At 40.8% G+C, this 26568-nt stretch overlaps 1 protein-coding gene across 5 annotated transcripts in view; it reads left to right on the top strand.

Moving 5' to 3' along the window:
* PIEZO2 (piezo type mechanosensitive ion channel component 2) overlaps positions 1-26568 on the top strand; it is a 537568-nt gene that overhangs the window by 502616 nt on the left and 8384 nt on the right. For all 5 annotated transcript variants that reach the window (XM_044293449.1, XM_044293451.1, XM_044293452.1 and 2 more), the window contains 8 exons: positions 6526-6673; positions 7208-7422; positions 7511-7669; positions 14510-14657; positions 15604-15792; positions 19132-19224; positions 25074-25246; positions 25846-25962. In XM_044293449.1, coding sequence (XP_044149384.1) covers positions 6526-6673; positions 7208-7422; positions 7511-7669; positions 14510-14657; positions 15604-15792; positions 19132-19224; positions 25074-25246; positions 25846-25962 — 1242 coding nt within the window. The remainder of the gene's footprint in view (positions 1-6525; positions 6674-7207; positions 7423-7510; positions 7670-14509; positions 14658-15603; positions 15793-19131; positions 19225-25073; positions 25247-25845; positions 25963-26568) is intronic.

Genomic DNA, 26568 nt, shown 5'->3' with positions numbered 1-26568 from the left:
AGGGGCATGGTGAGTTCCTAGAATTATTTATTTTTTGTCGCAAGTTAGTGGAATATGAGACTTTGTAAGAAAAAATAAAAAATAAAAAATCATCATCATTTTCCGCTAACTTGTGACAAAAAATAAAAAGTTCTATGAACTCACTATGCCCATCAGTGAATACCTTAGGGTGTCTACTTTCCGAAATGGGGTCATTTGTGGGGTTTTTCTACTGTTTGGGCATTGTAGAACCTCAGGAAACATGACAGGTGCTCAGAAAATCAGAGCCGTTTCAAAAAGCGGAAATTCACATTTTTGTACCATAGTTTGTAAATGCTATAACTTTTACCCAAACCATTTTTTTTTTTGCCCAAACATTTTTTTTTAATCAAAGACATGTAGAACTATAAATTTAGCGAAAAATTTATATATGGATGTCGGTTTTTTTGCAAAATTTCACAGCTGAAAGTGAAAAATGTCATTTTTTTGCAAAAAAATCGTTACATTTTGATTAATAACAAAAAAAGTAAAAATGTCAGCAGCAATAAAATACCACCAAATGAAAGCTCCATTAGTGAGAAGAAAAGGAGGTAAAATTCATTTGGGTGGTAAGTTGCATGACCGAGCGATAAACGGTGAAAGGAGTGTAGTGCCGAAGTGTAAAAAGTGGCCTGGTCATGAAGGGGGTTTCACCTAGCGGGGCTGAAGTGGTTAAAGGGTTTCTACCACCAGATTTTGAGATTTTTCGCTGTCTGACACTAGCGATCTGCTAGTGTCTGCACTACCTAACAGTGCTCTCGTATTACCTTTTTCTGCTGCCGTTAAGCTTCAAAACATACTTTTATTGATATGCAAATTAGCCTCTAGGTGCTTTGGGGGCGTTTTTTCAGCACCTAGAGGCTTCGTCTACTCACTATTTCTGCCGCCCACTGCGTCCCTCCAGCCCTCCCCACTCCTCTTGATTGACAGCCAACCTCGCTCCATCTTGAATTTCAGCACCTGCGCAGTGCGCTTCTGTATTCTGGGCAGGCGCAGTGACTGTCGGACTGCTCCCTGCGTCGGCATCTTCACTGCGGTCCAACAGTCACTGCACCTGCGCCGAATACAGAAGCGCACGGCGCAGGTGCTGGAATTCGAGATGGAGCGAGGTTGGCTGTCAATCAGGAGAAGAGGGGCGGCTGGAGGGACGCAGTGGGCGGCAGAAATAGTGAGTAGACGAAGCCTCTAGGTGCTGAAAAAACGCCCCCATAGCACCTAGAGGCTCATTTGCATATCAATAAAAGTATGTTTTGAAGCTTAACGGCAGCACACAAAGGTGATACCAGAGCAATGTTAGGTAGTGCAGATCGCTAGTGTCAGTCAGCGAAAAATCCCAAAATCTGGTGGTAGAAACCCTTTAAAAATGACCCCATATTAGGAGATATTGTCCCCAAAAAATCCTACAGTTATTTTCACAAAAGCACCTAATCTAAAGAATAAACTTGTACATAGTTTTATATTCACACAATCTGGTAAAACTAATAAACATCGTTTCACATGATGCGGTTTTTTCTTACCATGTAAGAATTGTCTGAAAGAAAATAAACAGTGCAAAAAAGAGAAAGTGGTTTCTAGGAGCAACTGTACCACTCATAAAATAATGGGAGAACTTTTGTGTGAACATACAGTACAGACCAAAAGTTTGGACACACCTTCTCATTCAAAGGGTTTTCTTTATTTTCATGACTATGAAAATTGTAGATTCACTCTGAAGGCATCAAAATTATGAAATAACACATGTGGAATTATATACATAACAAAAAAGTGTGAAACAACTGAAAATATATCATATTCTAGGTTCTTCAAAGTAGCCACCTTTTGCTTTGATTACTGCTTTGCACACTCTTGGCATTCTCTTGATGAGCTTCAAGAGGTAGTCACCTGAAATGGTCTTCCAACAGTCTTGAAGGAGTTCCCAGAGATGCTTAGCACTTGTTGGCCCTTTTGCCTTCACTCTGCGGTCCAGCTCACCCCAAACCATCTCGATTGGGTTCAGGTCCGGTGACTGTGGAGGCCAGGTCATCTGGCGCAGTACCCCATCACTCTCCTTCATGGTCAAATAGCCCTTACACAGCCTGGAGGTGTGTTTGGGGTCATTGTCCTGTTGAAAAATAAATGATGGTCCAACTAAACGCAAACCGGATGGAATATCATGCCGCTGCAAGATGCTGTGGTAGCCATGCTGGTTCAGTATGCCTTCAATTTTGAATAAATTCCCAACAGTGTCACCAGCAAAGCACCATCACACCTCCTCCTCCATGCTTCACGGTGGGAACCAGGCATGTAGAGTCCATCCGTTCACCTTTTCTGCGTCGGACAAAGACACGGTGGTTGGAACCAAAGATCTCAAATTTGGACTCATCAGACCAAAGCACAGATTTCCACTGCTCTAATGTCCATTCCTTGTGTTCTTTAGCCCAAACAAGTCTCTTCTGCTTGTTGCCTGTCCTTAGCAGTGGTTTCCTAGCAGATATTCTACCATGAAGGCCTGATTCACACAGTCTCCTCTTAACAGTTGTTCTAGAGATGTGTCTGCTGCTAGAACACTGTGTGGCATTGACCTGGTCTCTAATCTGAGCTGCTGTTAACCTGCGATTTCTGAGGCTGGTGACTCGGATGAACTTATCCTCCGCAGCAGAGGTGACTCTTGGTCTTCCTTTCCTGGGGTGGTCCGCATGTGAGCCAGTTTCTTTGTAGCGCTTGATGGTTTTTGTGACTGCACTTGGGGACACTTTCAAAGTTTTCCCAATTTTTCTTAAAGTAATGATGGCCACTCGTTTTTCTTTACTTAGAATTTTTATTATGGCAAGAAAAAAGCAGCTAACAGTCTATTCAGTAGGACTATCAGCTGTGTATCCGCCTGACTTCTCCACAACGCAACTGATGGTCCCAACCCCATTTATAAGGCCAGAAATCCCACTTATTAAACCTGACAGGGCACACCTGTGAAGTGAAAACCATTTCAGGTGACTATCTCTTGAAGCTCATCAAGAGAATGCCAAGAGTGTGCAAAGCAGTAATCAAAGCAAAAGGTGGCTACTTTGAAGAACCCAGAATATGACATATTTTCTGTTGTTTCACACATTTTTGTTATGTATATAATTCCACATGTGTTAATTCATAGTTTTAATGCCTTCAGTGTGAATCTACAATTTTCATAGTCATGAAAATAAAGAAAACTCTTTGAATGAGAAGGTGTGTCCAAACTTTTGGTCTGTACTGTATGTGTGTTGTCTTCATGCTGGAGTGTCCATGTGGCCTCCAGTATGTAGGACGGACTACTAGGAAACTAAAAGTCAGAATTCAGGAACATATACGAAATATAAAAAAAAGGATTAGATACACACTATGTACATAAAAAAAATAAAAAAAACATATTTTTCGCACCTAGGTTTTTGGGGAGGAAAATAAGAAAAAAAAATTTTTTTAACCAAGGTGTGCTTTTGGTGGGTTTGGAACTAATGGTGGTCTGTGGATGGCACTATTACTGGGGATCTGTGGATGGCATTGTTATGGGGGGATCTGTGGATGATGGACACTGTTATGGGGGGATCTGTGGATAACGGACACTGTTATGGGGGGATCTGTGGATCTTTTATGGGGGGATTTGTGGATAATCTGTGGATGACGGACACTGTTATGGGGGGATCTGTGGATGACGGACACTGTCATGGGGGGATCTGTGGCTTGCACTGTTACAGGGGGGATCTGTGGCTGGCACTGTTACAGGGGGATCTGTGGATGGCACTTTTATATATGTGCCATCCACAGATCCCCCCACCCTATAACAGTGCCATCCACAGACTCCTCACCCCTTAACTGTGCCATCCACGGATGTTCCCCATAAAACTGTCATCCTCAGATCCCCGCCACTCCAGTATACAAATATAAAATGTCTTATTCAATTAAAAGTGATTAAACATGCCCCCTCACTCCTAATATTACCGTACATCCTACCAGCTTCTGTACAATGCAGGCAGGCCGGGGCGGCCGGCGCGTCACTCACTGACATCACTTGCCTGCGCCGCATGCTTCATTCATAAAGTAGGTGGCGCAGGCACGTGACATCAGGGAGTTACGCTGCTGCCCGTCTGCCCGGCCTGCCTGCATTCTACAGAAGCGTTTAGGATGTACAGTAATATTAGGAGTGGGGGGGGCATGTGTAATCACTTTAAATTGAATAAGACATTTTATATTTGTATAGTGCAGCACTGGAGTGGCGGGGCCGGACTACAGTGACTGCACCGCCCCGCCGCTATTGCCGGCCCCCAGCTCCTCCTCCCAGTCCCCCCCCGCTCGCTCGTACATCGCAGACAACGATGTAAAAATGTCAGCATTTGCCCCATAAGATGCAGGGGCATTTTCCCCCATTTTGGGGGGGGGGGAGTGCATCTTATGGGGCGAACAATACGGTACATAACAAAAACCCAGAAGGTTTGAGGTTTATTGGACTTGAACAGATCCATAATAATTGGAGAGGGGGTGATCCATTGAAAGGAATAAATAGAAAAGAAGTAGAATGGATCTATAAATTGGGCACTTTGTACCCTGATGGTTTGAATGTTTGAAATTTGATATAAAGGCCTGTATAATAGATAAATAAAATATAGGTTTGCCATTGATATGCAGCACATTCAAGAATTGTAAATCTGTGACTGTAAATATAAACCTTTGTCAACAATATGGGGAAGTTGGTGTGAAATGTTCTCACTTGTAAGAGAGATATCATGATGTGGGTTATTTTATGCAATTAAAAAAGAAAATGGGGTTATGTATATTTTGTGTGGGGTTATATATATTTGGATATCCATTAAAAGTGGATAAGTGTAGGAAATGTAAAAACTAAAGTCCATATTGATGCTGGTGTAGTGAACGATAAGTGTAGCTGAGATGACGGTGGGCGAGTGTAGGTAAAATCTTTGTGGTGTAGGAGAGAATAATGTAGTAGAAGATGAATGGGTGTAATCAACCATATGACTAAAAGAGGAGGAGACAGAGATATTTTCATGGATTTTAAAGTTATGTCAGAAAATCGGTTTTTAAATGCAGTATGTGTTTTTATGTATGTGAATATGTTTGTATATTGAATTTTATAACTGATATAGGGAATGAGGAATTTAGCTATGTTATAATCATGTGAATCAAGGTTGTGGTAACGCACACATTACCTTGAAAAGAAGCAATCTAGATGAGTCCATAGGTGCCCCTGACGAAGCAGAGGCAAAACCCGGGTCGGGCGTTTGATGAGAAGACGTGCACATTTTATATGATTGTTGTTTTATGGATCTTGTGAGTAGAATAAATCCTTATATTTAAACTCAATTGGCAGTACTTCACTATGTCGAGCTATTTCTTCTGTTCTCTAGGAGATTAGAGCATCGACTTTTGTGATAATCCATGCAGGATACTGAGGAATAACATCGCAAAGACACTCCTTTTTTACACCTAATGTGAACTTATACCTATACTGAGCAGCACGTTTCTCTTTTTTGTTTGGTTTTCAGTTAATTGTGAAAGGTGCCCAACTCACAATAAAGACCGCAGTGCAATTAGTGAACATTGATTCAGGATTGCAATTTTGTTGCAGATTGTGTGTTTAGCTTGTCTTTTTTTTTGTTTTTGCGTGTTTTTTTTTTCAGTTTTTTGTTTTTGTTTATTTAGTTAGGATTGGGTGTATGTGTTTTATTGTCACTGTATTTTATCTGTAAGGTGAATTCTGGGACTACCTTTTTAAAGGTGTCTTCCAGGAATAACATATTGATGGCCTATCCTTAGGTTATAAGAGTTGAGCTACAGTCCCTGAGAACGGCCACTACCCTATGTATGAAACTGTAGTGTTCCGGATCGATGCACTATTTCCAGAACTGTAGCTGCAACTTAATGCTGATCGATGGAGTACTGGGTGTTGATACCCACTGATCTGATATTTTGGTCCCTGTAAACACTTTAAATGTACTACAATTGGCCATAACTGTTAAAACCTAAGGTATACATGAAGTATTTTACACTACTACTAGAAAACCAGTATTTTGAAAGTAGGCTCAGTAATTTTTTACAGAGCTACAGCTTACATTGTTACCCTGAGTAGCATTCTCAATTCTGGTTTCTGCTATTGTAAAGTCAACAAGCCTGACAATTCTCAAACATGTTAGGCTGTGTTCACATATACATTTGTGGACATGTCAAACTAGTCCATAGATTAAAATAGCCTGACACATGTTAAACGAGTGTCCATGAAGAATAAGCTGGTAGCAGGTACAGTAGTGCAACCTACTCTTTAAAACAAATGAGTAAAACTAAATAATTGCATACTATAATAATATATAAACAATATAATTGCAGAATATCTAATACCAATTTAATATAATAATATATAAACTATATTGTTGCATAATAGCATCATTGCAGGTATAATAGAGAAAATGTTCTCTTACCTCTTGTACATAATGATTGCATTAGAACATGTTGCCTAACTTTTCTCATTGGTGATTGTTTTACTTCTTCCAGAATTCTTCAGATATATTTGCCAATCAAACAATTTTTTTACAACCTCATTCATCCAGACTACAGTGCCGTGACAGACGTCTATGTGTTAATGTTCCTGGCAGATACTGTAGACTTCATCATAATTGTATTTGGCTTCTGGGCATTTGGAGTAAGTCATCATACCAAAGAAATTGCCAAGTGTCTAGTACTACTGCAAGTGAAATTAGGATTGTTGTGTATCTATCAATAAGTGAACATTTTAGGCTTGTAGTATTGTAGGAGAGAAAAAAATGCATTCAAAGTGACAAATTAAATATAAGACAGTTTAATGGAAAGAAAAAGGAAATTTGATATAAACAGCATACATGTACATCTCATGATTATAAATTAAAATTTTTATGTGATTATTACGGATGAGATAGGAAAGAGGAAATTATTAGTTTCCTCCAAGGAGGCATAAATTATGATTAGTGGTAATAACATATTTATAACAACCCAGATAAACCACACTACGAGGCTTTGCCTATCTTTATATGGTTTAATTCGCTTTTAACAGGGTCACTGTTAGAAGATGAACTAATATAAGCAGTTTTATAAATGGTTTGTGGGAACAGCAAACAATATAGAGATCAAATAAACTTGAGTACAATAAAGAAAATATATATTTTTTGGAATGCTGCTAACATAACATCTATATTTTTAGAAACACTCTGCTGCAGCGGACATTACCTCTTCTCTGTCAGAAGACCAGGTACCAGAAGCATTCTTGGTGATGGTTTTGATACAGTTTGGCACAATGGTTGTGGACCGTGCACTCTATCTCAGAAAAACTGTGATGGGCAAAGTCATATTTCAGGTTATTCTGGTGTTTGGTATACATTTTTGGATGTTCTTCATTTTACCTGGAGTAACAGAAAGGTAAATGACTGCTCAGCATGTGCATTTGGCGTGTAGTCACTAGCACTGGATCAGTTCAGCACACAGTTTTTTTGTTTGTGTTTTTCAGGAAATTCAGTCAGAACATTGTCGCACAGCTATGGTATTTTGTGAAGTGTATCTATTTTGGACTGTCAGCGTATCAGATCCGCTGTGGATACCCAACACGTGTTCTTGGGAACTTCCTCACAAAGAGCTACAACTATGTCAATCTTTTCTTATTTCAAGGGTAGGCAACTGTGTAGTAAATGTAATTTCCATAGTGTAGAGAATCTGTAAGGCCATATCCACACATACACATTGAAAGCAGCAGAGGAACAAGCATAGGGGCTCAAAAAGTACAGTGTAATATCACAGTGTGAAAGAGATTCATTAATTACCATTCACTCACATGTAATATCTGGTTGATGCATTATTTTAATTGTAAAGTAACCTGCCTGACAAATAGCAAAATAAAGTGATATGTGAACATAACCTCATAGTCACAACATAGCTTCTAAAACCATTGTCATTTTAGATTTAGTCATATGACGGAGCCCTTTGTTTGTAAGTTATCAAATTGCCTAATTTCTCCTGCCTAAGATCTCCTGCCATTGTGTTCCTGCTATCAGTGGATAAGTCATTATATGATTGCCAAACATAAATTTGGCATAGTGGTTAACACCATACCTTGTAGTACTGGAGTCCTGGGTCCAAATTCAACCAAGGACATCATCTACATGCATGTTGTACAGTCTCCCTCTCTTTGTATGGGTTTCCTTCAGGTACAACAGTTTCCTGCCACAGTAAAAAAAATATGCTGATCAAGTAAATGGTTTTCATTTGCATTTAAGCTTATATGTGCAGATTGTGGGACCCATTGGGACCGTGGACTTATGTGAGTACAGTCTTGCAGAATATGTTGGTGTTGTACATGGAATAAAAAAATAAGTACAGTTTTTTCGCTTTATAAGACGCACTTTTTCCCCTCAAAGTGGGGGAAAAAGTGATTGCGTCTTATAAAGGGAATCTGTTGAAAATCAAGCTGGCTAACTGTATTGCAAGGTTGCAGGTGCTTTTAATTAGCCTGCTCCTGATCCTGTGATTTACCGTAAGTGTGGGACGGGAGGCGTCAGTTAAGCATTCAGTGAAGCTGCTGCTGCCTGGGTCCGCTCCATAAAAGATGAGGGGAGAGGAGAGCAGTTCTCCTCCTCCACTGCACTACAGCCTGCCCGCACGTACTGCTTATTGGTGGTGTGTGCCGGCTGGAACTGCCGCCTCCACCAATAAGCTTACTCCCTCCAGTCCGGCCGTTGCCACGGACCACCAATGGAACTTCAGTGAGATAGGAGGGAGGAAGGAGTTGTAGTGGCCTCCGTCGCCCCCTGTTCTATCCCCTGTCACCTAAAGTCCCTGGTAAGTGACAGCTCAGTGGCTGACCTAAAAATGAACTGTGTTAAATAGGACTATAACCCCCTTATCCATAAGAATGCACCCATGTACTGCAGTACATAGGTGCATTCTTAACCCCTTCAACCCCGGGCCAGTTTTCACCTTCCTGCCCAGGCCATTTTTTGCAAATCTGACATTTGTCACTTTATGTGGTGATAACTTTAACCACTACAGGACCGCTGTACGCAGGATTGCAGCGGCCTGGCAGCGGCCCTGTTATTCCTCCTGGACGCGCCGGAGCGTCATCTCGCGAGACGCGAGATTTCCTGTGAACGCGCGCACACAGGCGTGCGCGTTCACAGGATCGGCAGGTAAACGAGCGGATCTACAGCCTGCCAGCTGCGATCGTTCGCTGGCAGGCTGTAGATGCGATTTTTTTCACCCCTAAAAGGTATATTAGACTGTTTTGATAACAGCATCTAATATACCTGCTACCTGGTCCTCTGGTGGTCCCTTTTGCTTGGATCGACCACCAGAGGACACAGGCAGCTCTGTAAAGTAGCACCAAACACCACTACACCTCCCTGTCACTTATTAACCCCTGATCACCCCATATAGACTCCCTGATCACCCCCCTGTCATTGATCACCCCCCTGTCATTGATCACCCCCCTGTAAGGCTCCATTCAGACGTCCGTATGTGTTTTGCGGATCCACAGATCCGCGAAACACATACTGATGTCTGAATGAAGCCTTACAGGGGGGTGATCAATGACAGGGGGGTGATCACCCCATATAGACTCCCTGATCACCCCCCTGTCATTGATCACCCCCCCTGTAAGGCTCCATTCAGACGTCCGTATGTGTTTTGCGAATCCACGGATCCGCGAAACACATACTGACGTCTGAATGGAGCCTTACAGGGGGGTGATCAATGACAGGGGGGTGATCACCCCAAATAGACTCCCTGATCACCCCCCTGTCATTGATCACCCCCCTGTAAGACTCCATTCAGACGTCCGTATGTGTTATCCGCAGATTTTTCTTACAAATTTTTCTTATAATCAATTTCCGCTAACTTGTGGCAAAAAAAATAAAAAAGTCTATGAACTCGCCATGCCCCTCACGGAATACCTTGGGGTGTCTTCTTTCCAAAATGGGGTCACATGTGGGGTATTTATACTGCCCTGGCATTTTAGGGGCCCTAAAGCGTGAGAAGTATGGAATCCAAATGTCTAAAAATGCCCCCCTAAAAGGAATTTGGGCCCCTTTGCGCACCTAGGCTGCAAAAAAGTGTCACACTTGTGGTATCGCCGTACTTAGGAGAAGTAGGGCAATGTGTTTTGGGGTGTCTTTTTACATATACCCATGCTGCGTGAGAGAAATATCTCTCTAAAATGACAACTTTGTATAAAAAAATGGGAAAAGTTGTCTTTTAGAGAGATATTTCTCTCACCCAGCATGGGTATATGTCAAAAGACACACCAAAACACATTGCCCTGCTTCTACTGAGTACGGCGATACCACATGTGTGACATTTTTTGGCAGCTTAGGTGGGCAAAGGGGCCCAAATTCTAAAGAGCACCTTTAGGATGTAACAGGGCATTTTTTACACATTTGGATTTCAAACTACTTCTCACGCATTAGGGCCCCTAAAATGCCAGGGCAGTATAACTACCCCACAAGTGACCCCATTTTGGAAAGAAGACACCCCAAGGTATTTCATGATGGGCATAGTGAGTTCATGGAAGTTTTTATTTTTTGTCACAAGTTAGTGGAATATGAGACTTTGTAAGAAAAAAAAAATCATCAGTTTCCGCTAACTTGTGACAAAAAATTTAACTTCTATGAACTCACTATGCCCATCAGCGAATACCTTAGGGTGTCTACTTTCCGAAATGGGGTTATTTGTGGGGTTTTTCTACTGTCTGGCCATTGTAGAACCTCAGGAAACATGACAGGTGCTCAGAAAGTCAGAGCTGCTTCAAAATGCGGAAATTCGCATTTTTGTAAACGCTATGACTTTTGCGCAAACTAATAAATATACACTTATTGCATTTTTTTAATCAAAGACATGTAGAACAATAAATTTAGAGAAAAATTTATATAGAAATGTAGTTTAAAAAAAAATACAACTGAAAGTGAAAAATGACATTTTTTTGCTAAAATTTCGGTAAATTTCGATTAATAACAAAAAAAGTAAAAGTGTAGGCAGCAATGAACTACCACCAAATGAAAGCTCTATTAGTGAGAAGAAAAGGAGGTAAAATTCGATTGGGTGGTAAGTTGTATGACCGAGCAATAAACCGTGAAAGTAGTGTAGTGCAGAATTGTAAAAAGTGGTCTGGTCATTAAGGGTGTTTAAGCTAGGGGAGCTGAGGTGGTTAAAACGCTTTTACTTATACAGGCCATTTTGAGACTGTTTTCTCATCACATATTGTACTTCATGACAGTGGTAAAAATAAGTAAAAAAAAAAACATTTTTATTAATAAAAAAATACAAAATTTACCAAACATTTTGAAAAATTAGCAAGTTTCCAAATTTCTATTTCTCTACTTTTATAATAGATAGTAATACCTTAAAAAATAGCAATTACTTTACATTCCCCATATGTCTACTTCATATTTGGATCATTTTGAAAATTACATTATATTTTTAGGGGACGTTAGAAGGCTTAGGCTGCTTTCACACTAGCGTTCGGGTGTCCGCTCGTGAGCTCCGTTTGAAGGGGCTCACGAGCGGACCCGAACGCAGCCGTCCAGCCCTGATGCAGTCTTAATGGAGCGGATCCGCTCAGACTGCATCAGTCTGGCGGCGTTCAGCCTCCGCTCCGCTCGCCTCCGCACGGACAGGCGGACAGCTGAACGCTGCTTGCAGCGTTCGGGTGTCCGCCTGGCCGTGCGGAGGCGTGCGGATCCGTGCGGATCCGTCCAGACTTACAATGTAAGTCAATGGGGACGGATCCGTTTGAAGATGCCACAATGTGGCTCAATCTTCAAGCGGATCCGTCCCCCATTGACTTTACATTGAAAGTCTGGACGGATCCGTCCCAGGCTATTTTCACACTTAGCTTTTTTTTGCTAATATAATGCAGACGGATCCGTTCTGAACGGAGCCTCCGTCTGCATTATTATGAGCGGATCCGTTCAGAACGGATCCGCCTGAACGCTAGTGTGAAAGTAGCCTTAGAAGTATGGAAGCAAATCTTGAAATTTTTCGGAAAATTTCCAAAACCCACTTTTTAAGGACCAATTCAGGTCTGAAGTCACTTTGTAAGGCTTACATAATATAAACCACCCTAAAATAACCCCATTTTAGAAACTACACCCCTCAAGGTATACAAAACTGATTTTACAAACTTTGTTAACCCTTAGGTGTTCCACAAGAATTGATGGAAAATGGAGATTACATTTCAGAATTTCACTTTTTTGGCAGATTTTACATTTTAATCCATTTTTTCCAGTAGCAAAGCAAGGGTTAACAACCAAATAAAACTAAATATTTATTACCCTGATTCTGCGGTTTACAGAAACACCCCACGTGTGATCGTAAACTGCTGTACGGGCACACGGCAGGGTGCAGAAGGAAAGGAATGCCATATGGTTTTGGGAAGGCAAATTTAGCTGAACTGATTTTTAGATGCCATGTCCCATTTGAAGCCCCCCTGATGCACCCCTACAGTAGAAACTCAAAAAAGTGACCACATTTTTGAAACTACGGGATAAGGTGCCAGTTTTATTTGTACTATTTTGAGGTACATATGATTTTTTATTGCTCTATATTAAGTTTTTTGTGAGGCAAGGTAACAAAATGATGTTTTGGCACCGTTTTTAATTTTTATTTTTACAGCGTTTACATGAGGGATTAAGTCATGTGACTTTTTATAGAGCAGATCGTTACACACGTGGCAATACCTAATATGTCTACTTTTTATTATTTATTTAAGTTTTACACAATAATAGCATTTTTAAAACCAAAATAATGATATTTTAGTGTCTCATAGTCTGAGAGCCATATCTTTTTAATTTTTGGACCGATTCTCTCAGGTAGGGTCTCATGTTTTGCAGGATGAGGTGACGGTTGTATTGATACCATTTTGGGGGGCATACGCCTTTTTGATCGCTTGGTGTTGCACTTTTTGTGATGTAAGGTGACAAAAATAGCTTTTTTTACACTGTTTTTTTTAATGGTGTTTATCGGACAGGGTGGATCATGTGATATATTTATAGAGCCGGTCATTATGGACGCCTTTTATTTGTGTTTTTTTATTTTCTTTTCTGTTTTTCATTATAAAATAAGGGGAAAGGGGCGTTTTTTTTATTTTTTTACTTTATTAATTTTATTACTTTATTAATTTGATTAAAGACACTTTTTTTACTTTGCTTTATTTATGACATTCACTTTTTCAGGGTATGATCCCCTCTGCAATGCATTACAATACATCTGTATTGTAATGCATTGCTTGTTACTGTATGACACTGAGTCATACACTAACAGGTTGCCTAGGAGACCAAGCCTGAGGCTGGATGTCCTCGGCTCCCGTAGAAAGCAGTTCCCGATGCAAGGCATTGGGCAGCCTCTGCACGGCATCGGGCTGCCTTGTGTCGCATCGGGTCCCCGCCACAGCAGCGTGGGGACTTGATGCGATCGTTCACCTGACACAAACCTCTTCTATGTCGCGGTCAGCGCGGACCGCGGCATAGAAGGGGTTAATCCACCGGTATTGGCTTTTACAGCGATGCCGGCGGATACAGCAGGGGCCCGGCTACACAGGGACTGCCGGGCCCCTGCAGTGATCGCGCACACCGCTCTGGTGCCCGCGCGATCACTATGACGTACTATTACGTCAAATTGCGGGAACTCAGTGGTTCCCATGACGTAACAGTACGTCAAAGATCGGGAAGGGGTTAAAGATGAGGGGGGTTATAGTCACATTTAATATAAACACTTGTCAATTACATTACAGTCTCTAGACAGTATTAATATTAAATGTGACTATAACCCCCCTCATCCTTAATAATACACCCATGTACTGCAGTAAATAGATGCGTTTTTTAATGGATGAGGAGGGTTATAGTCATTTTTATATAAACACAGGCCAATTACATTATAGTCTCTGGATAGTGCTGATATTAAATGTGACTATAACCCCCCTCATCTTTCAGAGTACACTAATGTACTGCAGTACATGGGTGTATTCTAAAGGATGAGGGGGGTTATAGTCTCATCCAAAGATTTCCCAAATATCCTCAGAACATTGTGTCATCCATAGATCCCTCATAACAGTGTAAAATATAATATTTTCCTATTTTACTCCTCTAAATCCTAGGTGCGTCTTATCATCAAGTGAGTCTTATAAAGCGAAAAATACGGGTATATTCCTAATCTCAAGGATTAGTCCCCTTGTCTCTGCCCTGTCAAGCATAGTTAGGTTGACAATATAGTGAATAACAATTTACTTGCAAATACAGTTTACATTTAAATTGGAACTTGCTATAAATTACTGCCAGATGTGGCCACTAAATCTGATTGCCTTCATTTTGTCCTGTTACTTTAAAATTGTAGACGAATGGGAAGTAGAACACATCAGATAGATGAAACTCATTCCTACACAAGAAGAAATGTGTTCAGCTGTGTGTTTGCTATCACCTACTAATTCTGCCATACAGTCTTAATGATGTGTGATCTCTTTCCTCAGCTTTCGCCTGGTACCATTTTTAACTGAGCTGAGAGCTGTCATGGATTGGGTATGGACAGACACTACACTCAGTCTTTCCAGTTGGATCTGTGTAGAGGATATTTATGCACACATATTTATACTAAAATGCTGGCGTGAGTCAGAAAAGGTAAGGAATGTACAGTCATTATGTCAGAATTTTAAAGGAAACATAGCTTACAGTTCAATTTCAACCCAAAGAAAAGGAGTGGACACAGTGCACTGTGGTCTTCCACCCTTGACTTGCAAAACAGAAGACAATGTGTAGAATGCAAAATAACATATATATGCATATGTACTGTACCGGTCTGAGCAGTCTCTCAGGGAAATATATAGTCCATTTAAAGGGCATCTGTAGCAAATTTGTACCTGTGTAAACTGACTGACCTGTTGCATGTGTGCTTGGCAGCTGAAGGCATCTGTGTTGGTCCCATGTTCATATGTGCCTGTATTTCTGAGAAAAGTGAAGTTTTACTGTATGAAAAGAAGCCTCTAGGAGCAATGGGGGCATTGCCATTACACCTAGAGTCTCTGCTCTTTCTGCAACTGCAAGGTCCTCTGCACTTTGATTAACAAGTCCAGGAAGTGTCCACAAAGCATAATTACACCTGACCCTGACTTCTCCTAAAGTCAATCAAAGTGCAGATGGTATGGCAGTTGCAGAGAGAGCTGAGCCTGTAGTTGTAATGGCAACGCCCCTGTTGTTCCCAGAGGCTTATTCGCATATATTAAAACTTCATTTTTCTCAGTAATGTGGGCACATATGAACACAGGACCAACACAGATGCCTTCAGCTGCCAAGCACACATGCAACAGATCAGCCAGGTACAAATCTGTTGACAGATGTCCTTTAAAGGAGTAGACATCTATAGAAAGGATACATGGCAGTCCATTAACTGCAAATGACGATACTCATGTCACCAATCGTATAAGTCTATTGCAATGTACTGTATATTTTTTATCACAGCGTCTTTATTCTTACACTGCACTGGGCCGTGTACACATTCACATATTGTAATTGTGTTCTTGGTTGTAATTGTCTGTTAATTACTGTATTCACTTTCCCTCTCTTTCAGAGGTATCCACAGCCACGGGGCCAGAAGAAGAAGAAAGTAGTGAAGTATGGAATGGGTGGAATGATCGTTGTACTTCTGATATGCATTGTTTGGTTCCCCTTGCTTTTCATGTCTCTAATAAAATCAGTTGCTGGTGTGACAAACAAGCCCCTGGATGTGTCTATTAAAATATCTTTGGGAGGTTTCCAGGTAAGCCTGATCACTATTAATATTTGTTAGTAATGAATTATCTAGGGTTTTAACTATAAAAAGCTTGTTTTGGTGTGCCACAGTGAGTATTGTTAATAGCACAAAACTCCAAAGAACAATCATGTAGTCCACCAATGAAAACAGAGTATACAGTTGCAAGAAAAAGTATGTGAACCCTTTAGAATAATATGGATTTCTGCACAAATTGGTCATAAAATGTGATCTGATCTTCATCTAAGTCACAACAGTAAACAATCACAGTCTGCTTAAACTAATAACACACAAATAATTAAATGTTACTATGTTTTTATTGAACACACCATATAAACATTCACAGTGCAGGTGGAAAAAGTATGTGAACCCCTAGACTAATTACATCTCCAAGAGCTAATTGGAGTGAGGTGTCAGCCAACTGGAGTCCAATCAATGAGATGAGATTGGAGGTGTTGGTTAAAAACACACACCAGTTCTGGGTTTGTTTTTCACAAGAAGCATTGCCTGATGTGAATGATGCCTCACACAAAAGAGCTCTCAGAAGACCTACGATTAATAATTGTTGACTTGCATAAAGCTGGAAAGGGTTATAAAAGTATCTCCAAAAGCCTTGCTGTTCATCAGTCCACGGTAAGACAAATTGTCTATAAATGGAGAAAGTTCAGTACTGCTGCTACTCTACCTAGGAGTGTCCGTCCTGTAAAGATGACTGCTAGAGCACAGCGCAGACTGCTCAGTGAGGTGAAGAAGAATCCTAGAGTTTCAGCTAAAGACTTACGAAAGTCTCTGGCATATGCTAACATCCCTGTTAGCGAATCTACGATACGTAAAACAGTAAACAAGAATGGATTTCATGGGAGGATACCACAGAGCAAGCTACTGCTGTCCAAAAAAAAAATTGCTCCACGTTTACAGTTTGCACAAGAGCACCTGGATGTTCCACAGCAGTACTGACAAAATATTTTGTGGACAGATGAAACCAAAGTTGAGTTGTTTGGAAGAAACACACAACACTATGTGTGGAGAAAAAGAGGCACAGCACACCAACATCAGAACCTCATCCCAACTGTGAAGTATGGTGGTGGGGGGATCATGGTTTGGGGCTGCCTTGCTGCGTCAGGGCCTGGACGGATTGCTATCATCAAAGGAAAAATGAATTCCCAAGTTTATCAAGACATTTTGCAGAGAACTTAAGACCATCTGTCCACCAGCTGAAGCTCAACAGAAGATGGGTGTTGCAACAGGACATTGACCCAAAGCATAGAAGTTAATCAACAACAGAATGGCTTAAACAGAAGAAAATACGCCTTCTGGAGTGGCCCAGTCAAAGTCCTGACCTCAACCCAATTCAGATGTTGTGGCATGACCTCAAGAAAGCGATTCACACCAGACATCCCAAGAATATTTCTGAATTGAAACAGTTCTGTAAAGATGAATGGTCAAGAATTACTCCTGACCGTTGTGCACGTCTGATCTGCAACTACAGGAAACGTTTGGTTGAAGTTATTGCTGCCAAAGGAGGTTCAACCAGTTATTAAATTCAAGGATTCACATACTTTTTCCACCTGCACTGTGAATGTTTACATGGTGTATTCAATAAAAGCATGTAACATTTATTTCTTTGTGTGTTATTAGTTTAAGCAGACTGTGATTGTCTATTGTTGTGACTTAGATGAAGATCAGATCACATTTTATGACCAATTTGTGCAGAAATCCATATCATTCCAAAGGGTACTTTTTCTGGAAACTGTAGATATAAAAATCATTTTATTGGACAATAAGGATAAAAAGGCAGTATAATCCCAGAAAGTAGGTTAAAAGAATCCACACACAAAAATGAACTAGGGAAATGCCTGATTATACAACCTTTTTATGCTTATTATTTTTATGTCTATACTGTGTTTTGATTGGTGGACTACATCTTTGATCTTTGGCGTTTTGTTTCATCACATTTATCTGTAGTTTATATTGGGTGGGTCTCTATCGGTATTTATTAATAGCATGATAATGCATTATATAGCTCAATCATCAGGACAACCAAATGTTACATAGTTTGAAGAGGATGAACACTATATATTACTTGCTGAATATGTGCTAGGAACATCACATATATGCAGCTACTAATATTGGTTTAATATGCCTAAATCACCCCATCATTAAGTCCTCTTGTTTGTAAGAGCTGCAGTCCCAAAAGCTCCACTGTGACTAGTCCCATCCATCAGCAGCCTCCATTCACTTACACTGGGAACGGACTGCGCATGCATTAGTTCTCCGGTTCCTTGCCAGTGGAAATGAATGGAGACCACTGACGAATGGGACTGGTCACATTTCCCTCCATGAGATGCCATTTTTAGGTGGAAGCATCGACTAGCACAAAACCTAGTAAACATAAATTAGGCATAGTAAACCATAGGACATTGGCAGCAGTTTAATAAGATCTGTTACAAGCTGTTCCTAGCACATATGCAGCTAGTAATATATAGTGGCCAACAACTTTAATGTGCAGTTTTTCATGAGGTTTATAATGTACTATACATATAGATTTCCCAAAATATATAGATACCAAATCTAATCAATCATGCAAGTCAAGAATTTCTGTGCTGTCAGTCTTTAAAACTTCCTTACATTTTTCAAATGAACACTGGGGTAACCAGCAGACAGACCTACAATTCAGGTTTATGGTTAACCATGGTATGGTATAGGCAAAATGGAACAAGAATGGTTATTTATCAGCTGCTGAGTGTGTTGGGTGTGGGGGTTCAATTGGCAGATAAGGGAAACAGATTGTGTTCATGAGACAAGCCCTTTTATAGATTTTCAAGAATTAACCAAATGTTAGAAAATAGTGATATGCAATTTCCTGTATTGTGGACTGCAGCTAAAAAGCGAGACACAAATTTTTTCTTGACCACTTCATCTGACCACTCTAAAAAGAATGTGTTAAGATTATAGCCGTTGAATTGCACATTGTAAGTGTTGTCTTGGGATCCCCCTCTATTAGTCAGAACAGGTGGACTCGAGATGTATATATCTAGGCTACTCAGAGTTGGACCCAAAGCTATTGGCGAATTTGCTTTATGACTGCATTCTGACAGGGGTTGTACCCTTTAAGATATATTATGAATCAAATTGCACCTATTAGCAGTACAGAGCATGTAAACGATTGGCTTGTGCTGCATATTGTTCAAAAATAGTAACAACACGAGAATCCAAATCAATATAAAGACAAAAATAGCTTTGCTTTATGTAACCTGGGCTGACGATCATTAATGGGAACAATGCTTCTTATAATCTTACTAGTGAAGTAAAACGAAGATAAATTTAAGCACTCTGTTTGCCTTGCAGCCTATTTTTACTATGAGCGCACAACAGAACCAGTTAAAAGAAATGGATGCAGCACTGTACAAGTCATTTGAGAAGCATTTTAGTAAGGAAACTGTAAGTAAAACACTATCAGCTTTTTTGCCATCAAAGCTGTGATCAGTCTTCTACTATAGGGGTAGTATAAAATGTGGCCCTTGGCTGCATCTCATATGTCTGTTTCTATTTCTTTTTTCTTCTAAATATATTTTAAATTATATGTTGAATAATTTAATAAAATATCTACATTAACAATCAGAGCTCCATTTTTCTGATAAAGACATTCAAAAGTCCTTTGCTGTCATAAAAGGTAAAAGGCATATCTCTAGGCTATGCCATAACTTTATGATTGGTGAGGGTCCAGTTATATGCCTCCACTTTATCATATGCCAAAATCACTCTATAGGGGTTTTCTGAGATTTAACATTGATGACCTTTTCGGAAGTAAAAGTAAGTAAGAGCTGAGATAAAATACCAGACCTACCTTTATGCATATGGATGTCAGTGTATAAAGTACAGATTTGAAGGGTCTACAGAACTCTGATGAGCATCGCTGGTCCTTCGTTCTCCTGATCGGTTGAGGTGAGACCTCCAGCAGTCATACGCTAATATGGCTTATTCAATTGAATAATACTGGGCAATCTCTTTAAACTGGGGCAGGGGATTTATGATGGCTTCTATGCCAATTTTTTGCTGAAGTTACAAATGTTTCTCCCTTTTTGTGCAAGCATTTGCGTCTCTCTGTTGATTTACGGTGTGTTCTCTATTTTTTTAAACAGTTTTGCCTTGAGAAAAGGAGGACCTTTCTCATATTCTCAATTATGAGATGGCAACCTAGACCTCTTCATTAAAAATAATACGCATTCTTCAAATCTGACTAACCAACTACCCTCCTCCCTTCCTAAAAAAATGTTGCATTACAAACCAGCACATCAAGCTCCTCCAGCAGAACCCTTGTTCGATGGAGAATCCACCTATACACAAGACGTGCCAATATTGTGCTTTTTCCTCATCCCAAGCATTAACAAAAGCTTTGGCGTCTGTAATGAAAGAACTCCCTTAAAGCAGAAGTAGACAGATTGGAAATAGAGTTGAATCTCTGGAGACAACTCAATCTCAAATTGTCTCTTACTCCGAAGGCTCCACTAGTTAGGTGCTGTTTCATTTAACTGCTACACAACAGGATCCAGAAGTTAGATTCCTCTTCCTTAAAGGTGGAATAGCTAATGCTCAGGCTACTTTTACACTAGTGTTTTAGTTTTCCAGTATTGAGATCCGTTATAGGGGCTCAATACCGGAAAAAAAACGCTTCAGTTTTGTCCCTATTCATTATCAATAGGGACAAAACTGAAATGAACAGAACGGAATGCTCCAAAATGCATTCCATTCCATTTAGTTGCGTTCCCATACGGATGCAAATGGTTGTATTATCAGTAACAAAAGCGTTTTTGCTGAACCCTGCCGGATCCAGCAAAAACGCTAGTGCGAAAGTAGCCTCAGATATCTTTCATTAATCTATATGCTCCAAATGTGGCCCAGGTCCTGTGGTTGTTGGAGGTCTTGGATAATGCTTCTCATTTAGTTGATGTGGTGGTGATCCTGGTTGGAGACTTGGATATATATCTTGAACCCTCCCTGGACTCTACTAGTAAACACTGTGGTATTTCCCATAAGGCACTCCAAAGTTTAAAACTCCACCTAGCATCTTTAGATTTGAAAGATACTTTGAAAACCTCCAACTCTGCCCAGAGAGACCTTTTTCTCCAATCGAAACCTAAAATACCACCGCCTTGACTATCTCTTTATATCTGAGTCAACACTGTCCTCTGTATCTGAACCTCAAATAGGTACAATTACATTTTCAGATCATGGCCCAATCATATTTGCAATCCCAATACACTCCCTCCCCATAAAGGCCTGCACATGGGTTCTTAACGAAACGGTCCTACAGGACTCTAACTTTGTGCCCAAAATCCGTGTTGCTATTTCTGACTTCTTCACCATTAATTACACCCCAGACATGCCCGCTCCTTTGATTTGGGAGTCACATAAAGCAACCTGGAGAGGAATTTTGTTAGCTGCTCCTATGCATTGAAGAAGCAAAGTCAGAAACAGCTTAATTCTTTACTCTCACGGATTAACACTCCCATTAAGAAATTCTGTCTCTTAGAAAGAACTGTAAAGCCGCAAGAGCACTCTACCTCTGTAAGTATAAACACTATCTACACAGTAATAAAGGCTCCAAGCTCACTTCCTCCTTGCTTAAAAAGCAAAGGAGTAATCCTTTATACATGCAATCAAAGACCCCTTGGGCACAAAATTTACAAAGATACATGAGATTCATGAGCAGTTCCACTCCTTCTATACTTCCCTTTATAACTTTGAGAAACAAGCTAGCCCATGAGCAGCATGCAGTAGCTGTACCCAGCCATCTGACTTTCTAAACCATCTGACTTTCTAAACTCTATCCAACTCCCTATGCTGACAAAGGAGGCGCAAGCTGCATTGGCCGTACCCTTTACATTGGAGGAACGTTCTGCTATTTTAGCTTCCCGAACAGAAAGAGCACTGGACCTGACGGTTTTCAGATACTTTACTATAAAACACGTGATGACCTTCTACTTCCCAAATTTCTGAAAGTGTGTAGATGGGGGCGTCAAGCCTTTATTATCTTTATACCTAAGCTGGGTAAAGACTTCAAGCTATCGTCCCATATCCCTCTTCAATGTATATCTGAAGTGGTGGGCCAAGAAACTATCCACTAGAATTGCCGCCGGGCGCTCCTTCTTCTCAAACTCACAGGTCTGTGCGGCGTATGCTTATAGCAACTGCTGGGACTCTGATCGGAATTGCCACTGCCACCAATGATGGGGGGGGGGGGGGGCACTGCCAGCAATGATTAATACTGGGGAGGGAGGGGGGATTGAGGGCGCACTGCCAGCAATGATTAATACTGGGGAGGGAGGGGGGATTGAGGGTGCACTGCCACCAATGATTAATACTGGGGAGGGAAAGGGGATTGAGGGTGCACTGCCACCAATGATTGTAATACTGGGGAGGGAGAGGGGATTGAGGGTGCACTGCCCATGAATGATTTTAATAGTGGGGGGGTGGGGGGTGCGCACTGCTGCCTAGCGGCACCCGACCTCTGACAGGGTGCTGTGATCCGCACAATTAACCCCTCGGGTGCGACAGGGGTTAATTGTGTGGATCACAATGCCCTGTCAGAGGTCAGGTGCCGCCAGGCAGCAGGGGGCCAGTATGTATGCGTCTGTTGGTATACTCTAACTTCAAGCGTCCCCATCACCATCGGAACGCCTCTGTATTAGAATATACCATCACGATCTAACTCCGATCCGATGGTATATTCTAACCACCAGGCGTTCCCATGGTGATGGGGACGCTTGTGGGGAGGAGTATGGCAAAGGGGTTTAACTGTACTGTTTGGAGAGAAAAAAAAAAGATGAATATTCAAAAAAAAAGTCAAAACTAATATATTCGCTATAGTGCTATATATTAGTTTTTTAGAATATTCGTCTTTTTTCAACATCTAAAGTCATGATTCCTCCCTGCTTCTTGCTTGTGGGCCAATGACTCATTGACCACAAGCATTTTAAGCAGGGAGGAATCATTTGTGTAGATGTAAAAAATGACGAATATTTGATATAACGAATATATAGCAGTATATTCGTAATATTTGCGAATTATCAAAGGTGCGATATTCGTGATTAATATTCGCTATTCGAATATTCACGCTCAACACTACCGGTAAGTGAAAGGTCTGTGCGGCGCATTGCTTATAGCACAGACCTGTCACTTACCAGTAGGAGGAGCGCCCGGCCGGCCACAGACAGTGCACGTAAGTATAATGCTGCTAAAAGTGCTAAGTAACCATGGCAGCCAGGACTGCAGTAGCGTCCTGGCTGCTATGGTAACCAATCGGAGCCCCAGCAATTAAACTGGGACTCCGATCGGAACTGCCGCTCTGCTGCCACCAATAATGGGGGGGCCACTGCCACCAATGATTTTAATTAGGGGTGGGGGGGGAGAGGGGAGGCCGCACTGGACACCAATGATTTTAATAGGCGGTGGGTGGGGGTGGGGGGGCCGCACTGGCCACCAATGATTTTAATACTGGGAAGGGAGGGGGGTCTGGCCCCTGCTGCCTGGCAGCACCCGATCTCTTACAGGGGGCTGAGATCCGCACAATTAACCCCTCAGGTGTGGCATATGTAGAATTGGGAAAGATTATATTGTGAGAATCACAAGACCCAGACCTACATTTTGATGCATAGTATGTCTCTGAAATATAAAAAATAAAGGCACAGTCGCAGTTTAGAAATTGCCCTTCAAATTTGAGGTGGCTAGAGTGGAGTTTTAATGAATGTCAATGGGCGGTGTGGGTTGCAAACAAATGGTCATATTGTGAAAACTATCAGGGCTATGGCTTAGGTGGGCTTGGAGAAAAAATGTGTAATTTTTAAACTACAACCATTTGAAGATGGCAACCGCCAGTGAAGTGAGCAAGTTGGGGCAGTTTGTTTTTAACCGCTCTTCTCTGCCCTTGCTGTAGAGTGAGTTGCCATAGTAACCCAGGTGTGTGAGCAGCCAGCAGAGTGACAAAAGCTAGAGTGTGAGCTGAAAAATCGGGACATAATTTCTAAACTGCCACCACTCCCTCATTTTCAATCCCACCTACGCAAATTGGCTGCTAATGTTTTTATAAATATATGTTTTAATGTAACTGAAGCACTTTGGGCAACAACATTGCAATTAAATGTGCTATAGAAATAAATAAAAGTTGAAATGCATTTCTTACTCTATCAAGCTTGCCATGTGCACTTTTTAAATTTGATCAATCAATTGGTTAGTGTAATGTTTACTATCTTTACTCACTCCAAACAGTCCACACAGTTACTTTGCCCACTTCATAAAGTTACTCTGCACAGTCCAACCACACAACAGTTACTCAAGCCACTCAACCCAGTTACTCCGCCCACTCCAGTTGTAGACACATTTTCCCCAGAAATGGTAGCTTTTCAAGTAATGTATATTCTTGTTCAGACTGGTGGTTTGTCACCTGTTAGTGCTTGTATGCTTGCCATTGCAATTCCTATATTTTTATCATTTATGCGATTTTTGTACTAATAAAGTATTATTTTTTTTTATATACGGTAAGTGTATAGTTTTGGATAGTTAGTTATTTCACTAGGGTGTTAAGAATGCCCTTGTGTCCCCCCTCAGTTGTGCGTCAACTACATTTACTTCAGACATAAATTGAAAATCTACAATTAAGTGACAATTTTGGGAGTGTTTTCTCAATTTTAATGTGACTGTTGGGGAGGGGTTAAGTCTGTATATTATACAAGAAATATACATACTATTATTCTGACAGTTAGTGACTGTTTTGTAATTGAGCTGTTGTGTGATATTTGCTCACCCCTTCCTAAGGCAGAAAGTGTTGTAGCTTCTGATTTCACACTAGTTGTCATCTCAGTGCAGTGAGAGGAGATAATACATCACATTTCCTCCACTTAGCTTAAAGGGGTTATCTCATCATTACTAAGGCAAGATGAGACACAGTCCCTACCACCTCCTGGGCGGGAAACCACAGAGGGCTTCGGGGCTCGCTGTTTCAGTATTTCTCATGGCCGTGCATGAGATCTACGGAAACAGCGTATCTTGTTGTGATACACTGTTTTCGTAGCTCTCATGCATCGCAATGAGAGGTACTAAAACAGTAGAGTAATGGAGTGCTCTGCTGTTTCCTGGCCGGGAGATGGTCGGGACCGTGTCTCATCTTGTCTTAGTAATGGCGAGATGAGACAACCCCTTTAACCTAAAAAAAACAAATTATGCAATTTATATTGTCAATTTTAGGTTTGGAATTTACTGTAACATATATTAAAATATAACATTTCTTACAGTCGGCCCTCCAGTTTCTGGAAGCATATGGAAGGGAAGACATTACCATTGCAGAACTAGAAGGGAATTCAAACTCTTTATGGACCATTAGCCCTCCAAGTAGAAAGTCAATGATACAAAGCCTTAAAAACCTGGACCATGACTTCACACTTGTCATCTCTTGGACCATTCAACGGTAAGCAAAACTGGCAATAGATAATTATGCATATGCATCAGTTCATGTATATATCTATAGAACTGTCTGTTCAGTTCAAGAATTCAGGTGTATACTATAACATAAGACAACATAGCTTTAGCTTCAATGCTTTAGTATTTCAAAACTTAAATCTTGTTTGGTCAGTGTGTTATATAATATGTACTATATGTATTGTACACTCATATCTGTTGAGTCTCCCTCAATGGTGTGCTTGTTGCTGTATTACATCCTTCTGCTCTCCTTAAACTGGTGCTGGGCTTTGAGCTCTTGCCTGTTGTACAGAATGTAGTATTATGTTAAATGTAACAGAGCTGGAAGTAAACCTGTTCTTTTATGTTCACTCGAAGTGTCAGTACCCTAAGTGTTACATTATAAATGTACCAATATGGCTGCATAAATAAATATGTATAAATAAGTGTTTTTTCATTATTTGGCCATCTCAAGGCTGCAGAGTCAAAAACAACTGTAACCATGAAATCAGAATAGTATTAACCATGATCCATTTGAGTCAGTACATACCTTCAATAATAAAGTAAGTAGTAACACAGTTTATGTTATGTATCTTCACACCAATTTAGAAATATGAGCCTTGGAGCTAAAGCAGAAATGACCGGGGAGAAGCATACTGTCTCTTTGTCCAATGCTACACGTTTAGCAATCGCACAGATGATGAACTTAGACAATGGAAAGACAGTGTGAGTAAGACATAAAAAACAACCTATTCTAAATATTACTTAGTAAGAATATGCATTAAAAGCTGTCACCTAGAAATTTGCTGTTAAACTATACACAAATCCTTGTAAGGCTAGCTCGCTGAATATAATGATACCTTTTACTTTGACTCCATATGCAAATGAGCAGTTTAGTGCACCGAGGAAAGGCACATGTCACTCTGTGTACCCTTACTCCGCCTGCTTCTTCTGCCCTCCCTCTCATTCCTGATTGACAGGGCCAGTCAAGACTGAGCAGGAACCTAACCTCAACAATCAAGAAGGAGGGGCTGGCAGAGGTAGCAGAGGAGAGTGGCTTGGCCCATCCTCTGTGCACGTCTCCTACTACTCGTTTGTATATGGACTCAAATTATTCATTACATTCAGCTGGGCAAGCCGTACAAGATATTGTGCTTGGTTTAAGGGTCCATTCAGACGTCCGTAACGTGTTTTGTGGATCTACAGTTCCGCGGATCAGCAAAACACGGACAGCGGCAATGTGCATTCCGAATGTTGCGGACCGCACATTGCCGGCACTATGCGGACAAGCATAGGACATTTTCTATTTTTTTCGGGAGCGGAATTGCGGAC

This window comes from Bufo gargarizans, chromosome 5 (assembly GCF_014858855.1).
Source record: "Bufo gargarizans isolate SCDJY-AF-19 chromosome 5, ASM1485885v1, whole genome shotgun sequence".
NCBI classification, from domain to species: domain Eukaryota; kingdom Metazoa; phylum Chordata; class Amphibia; order Anura; family Bufonidae; genus Bufo; species Bufo gargarizans.
This window is presented reverse-complemented; position numbering and strand designations above follow the sequence as displayed.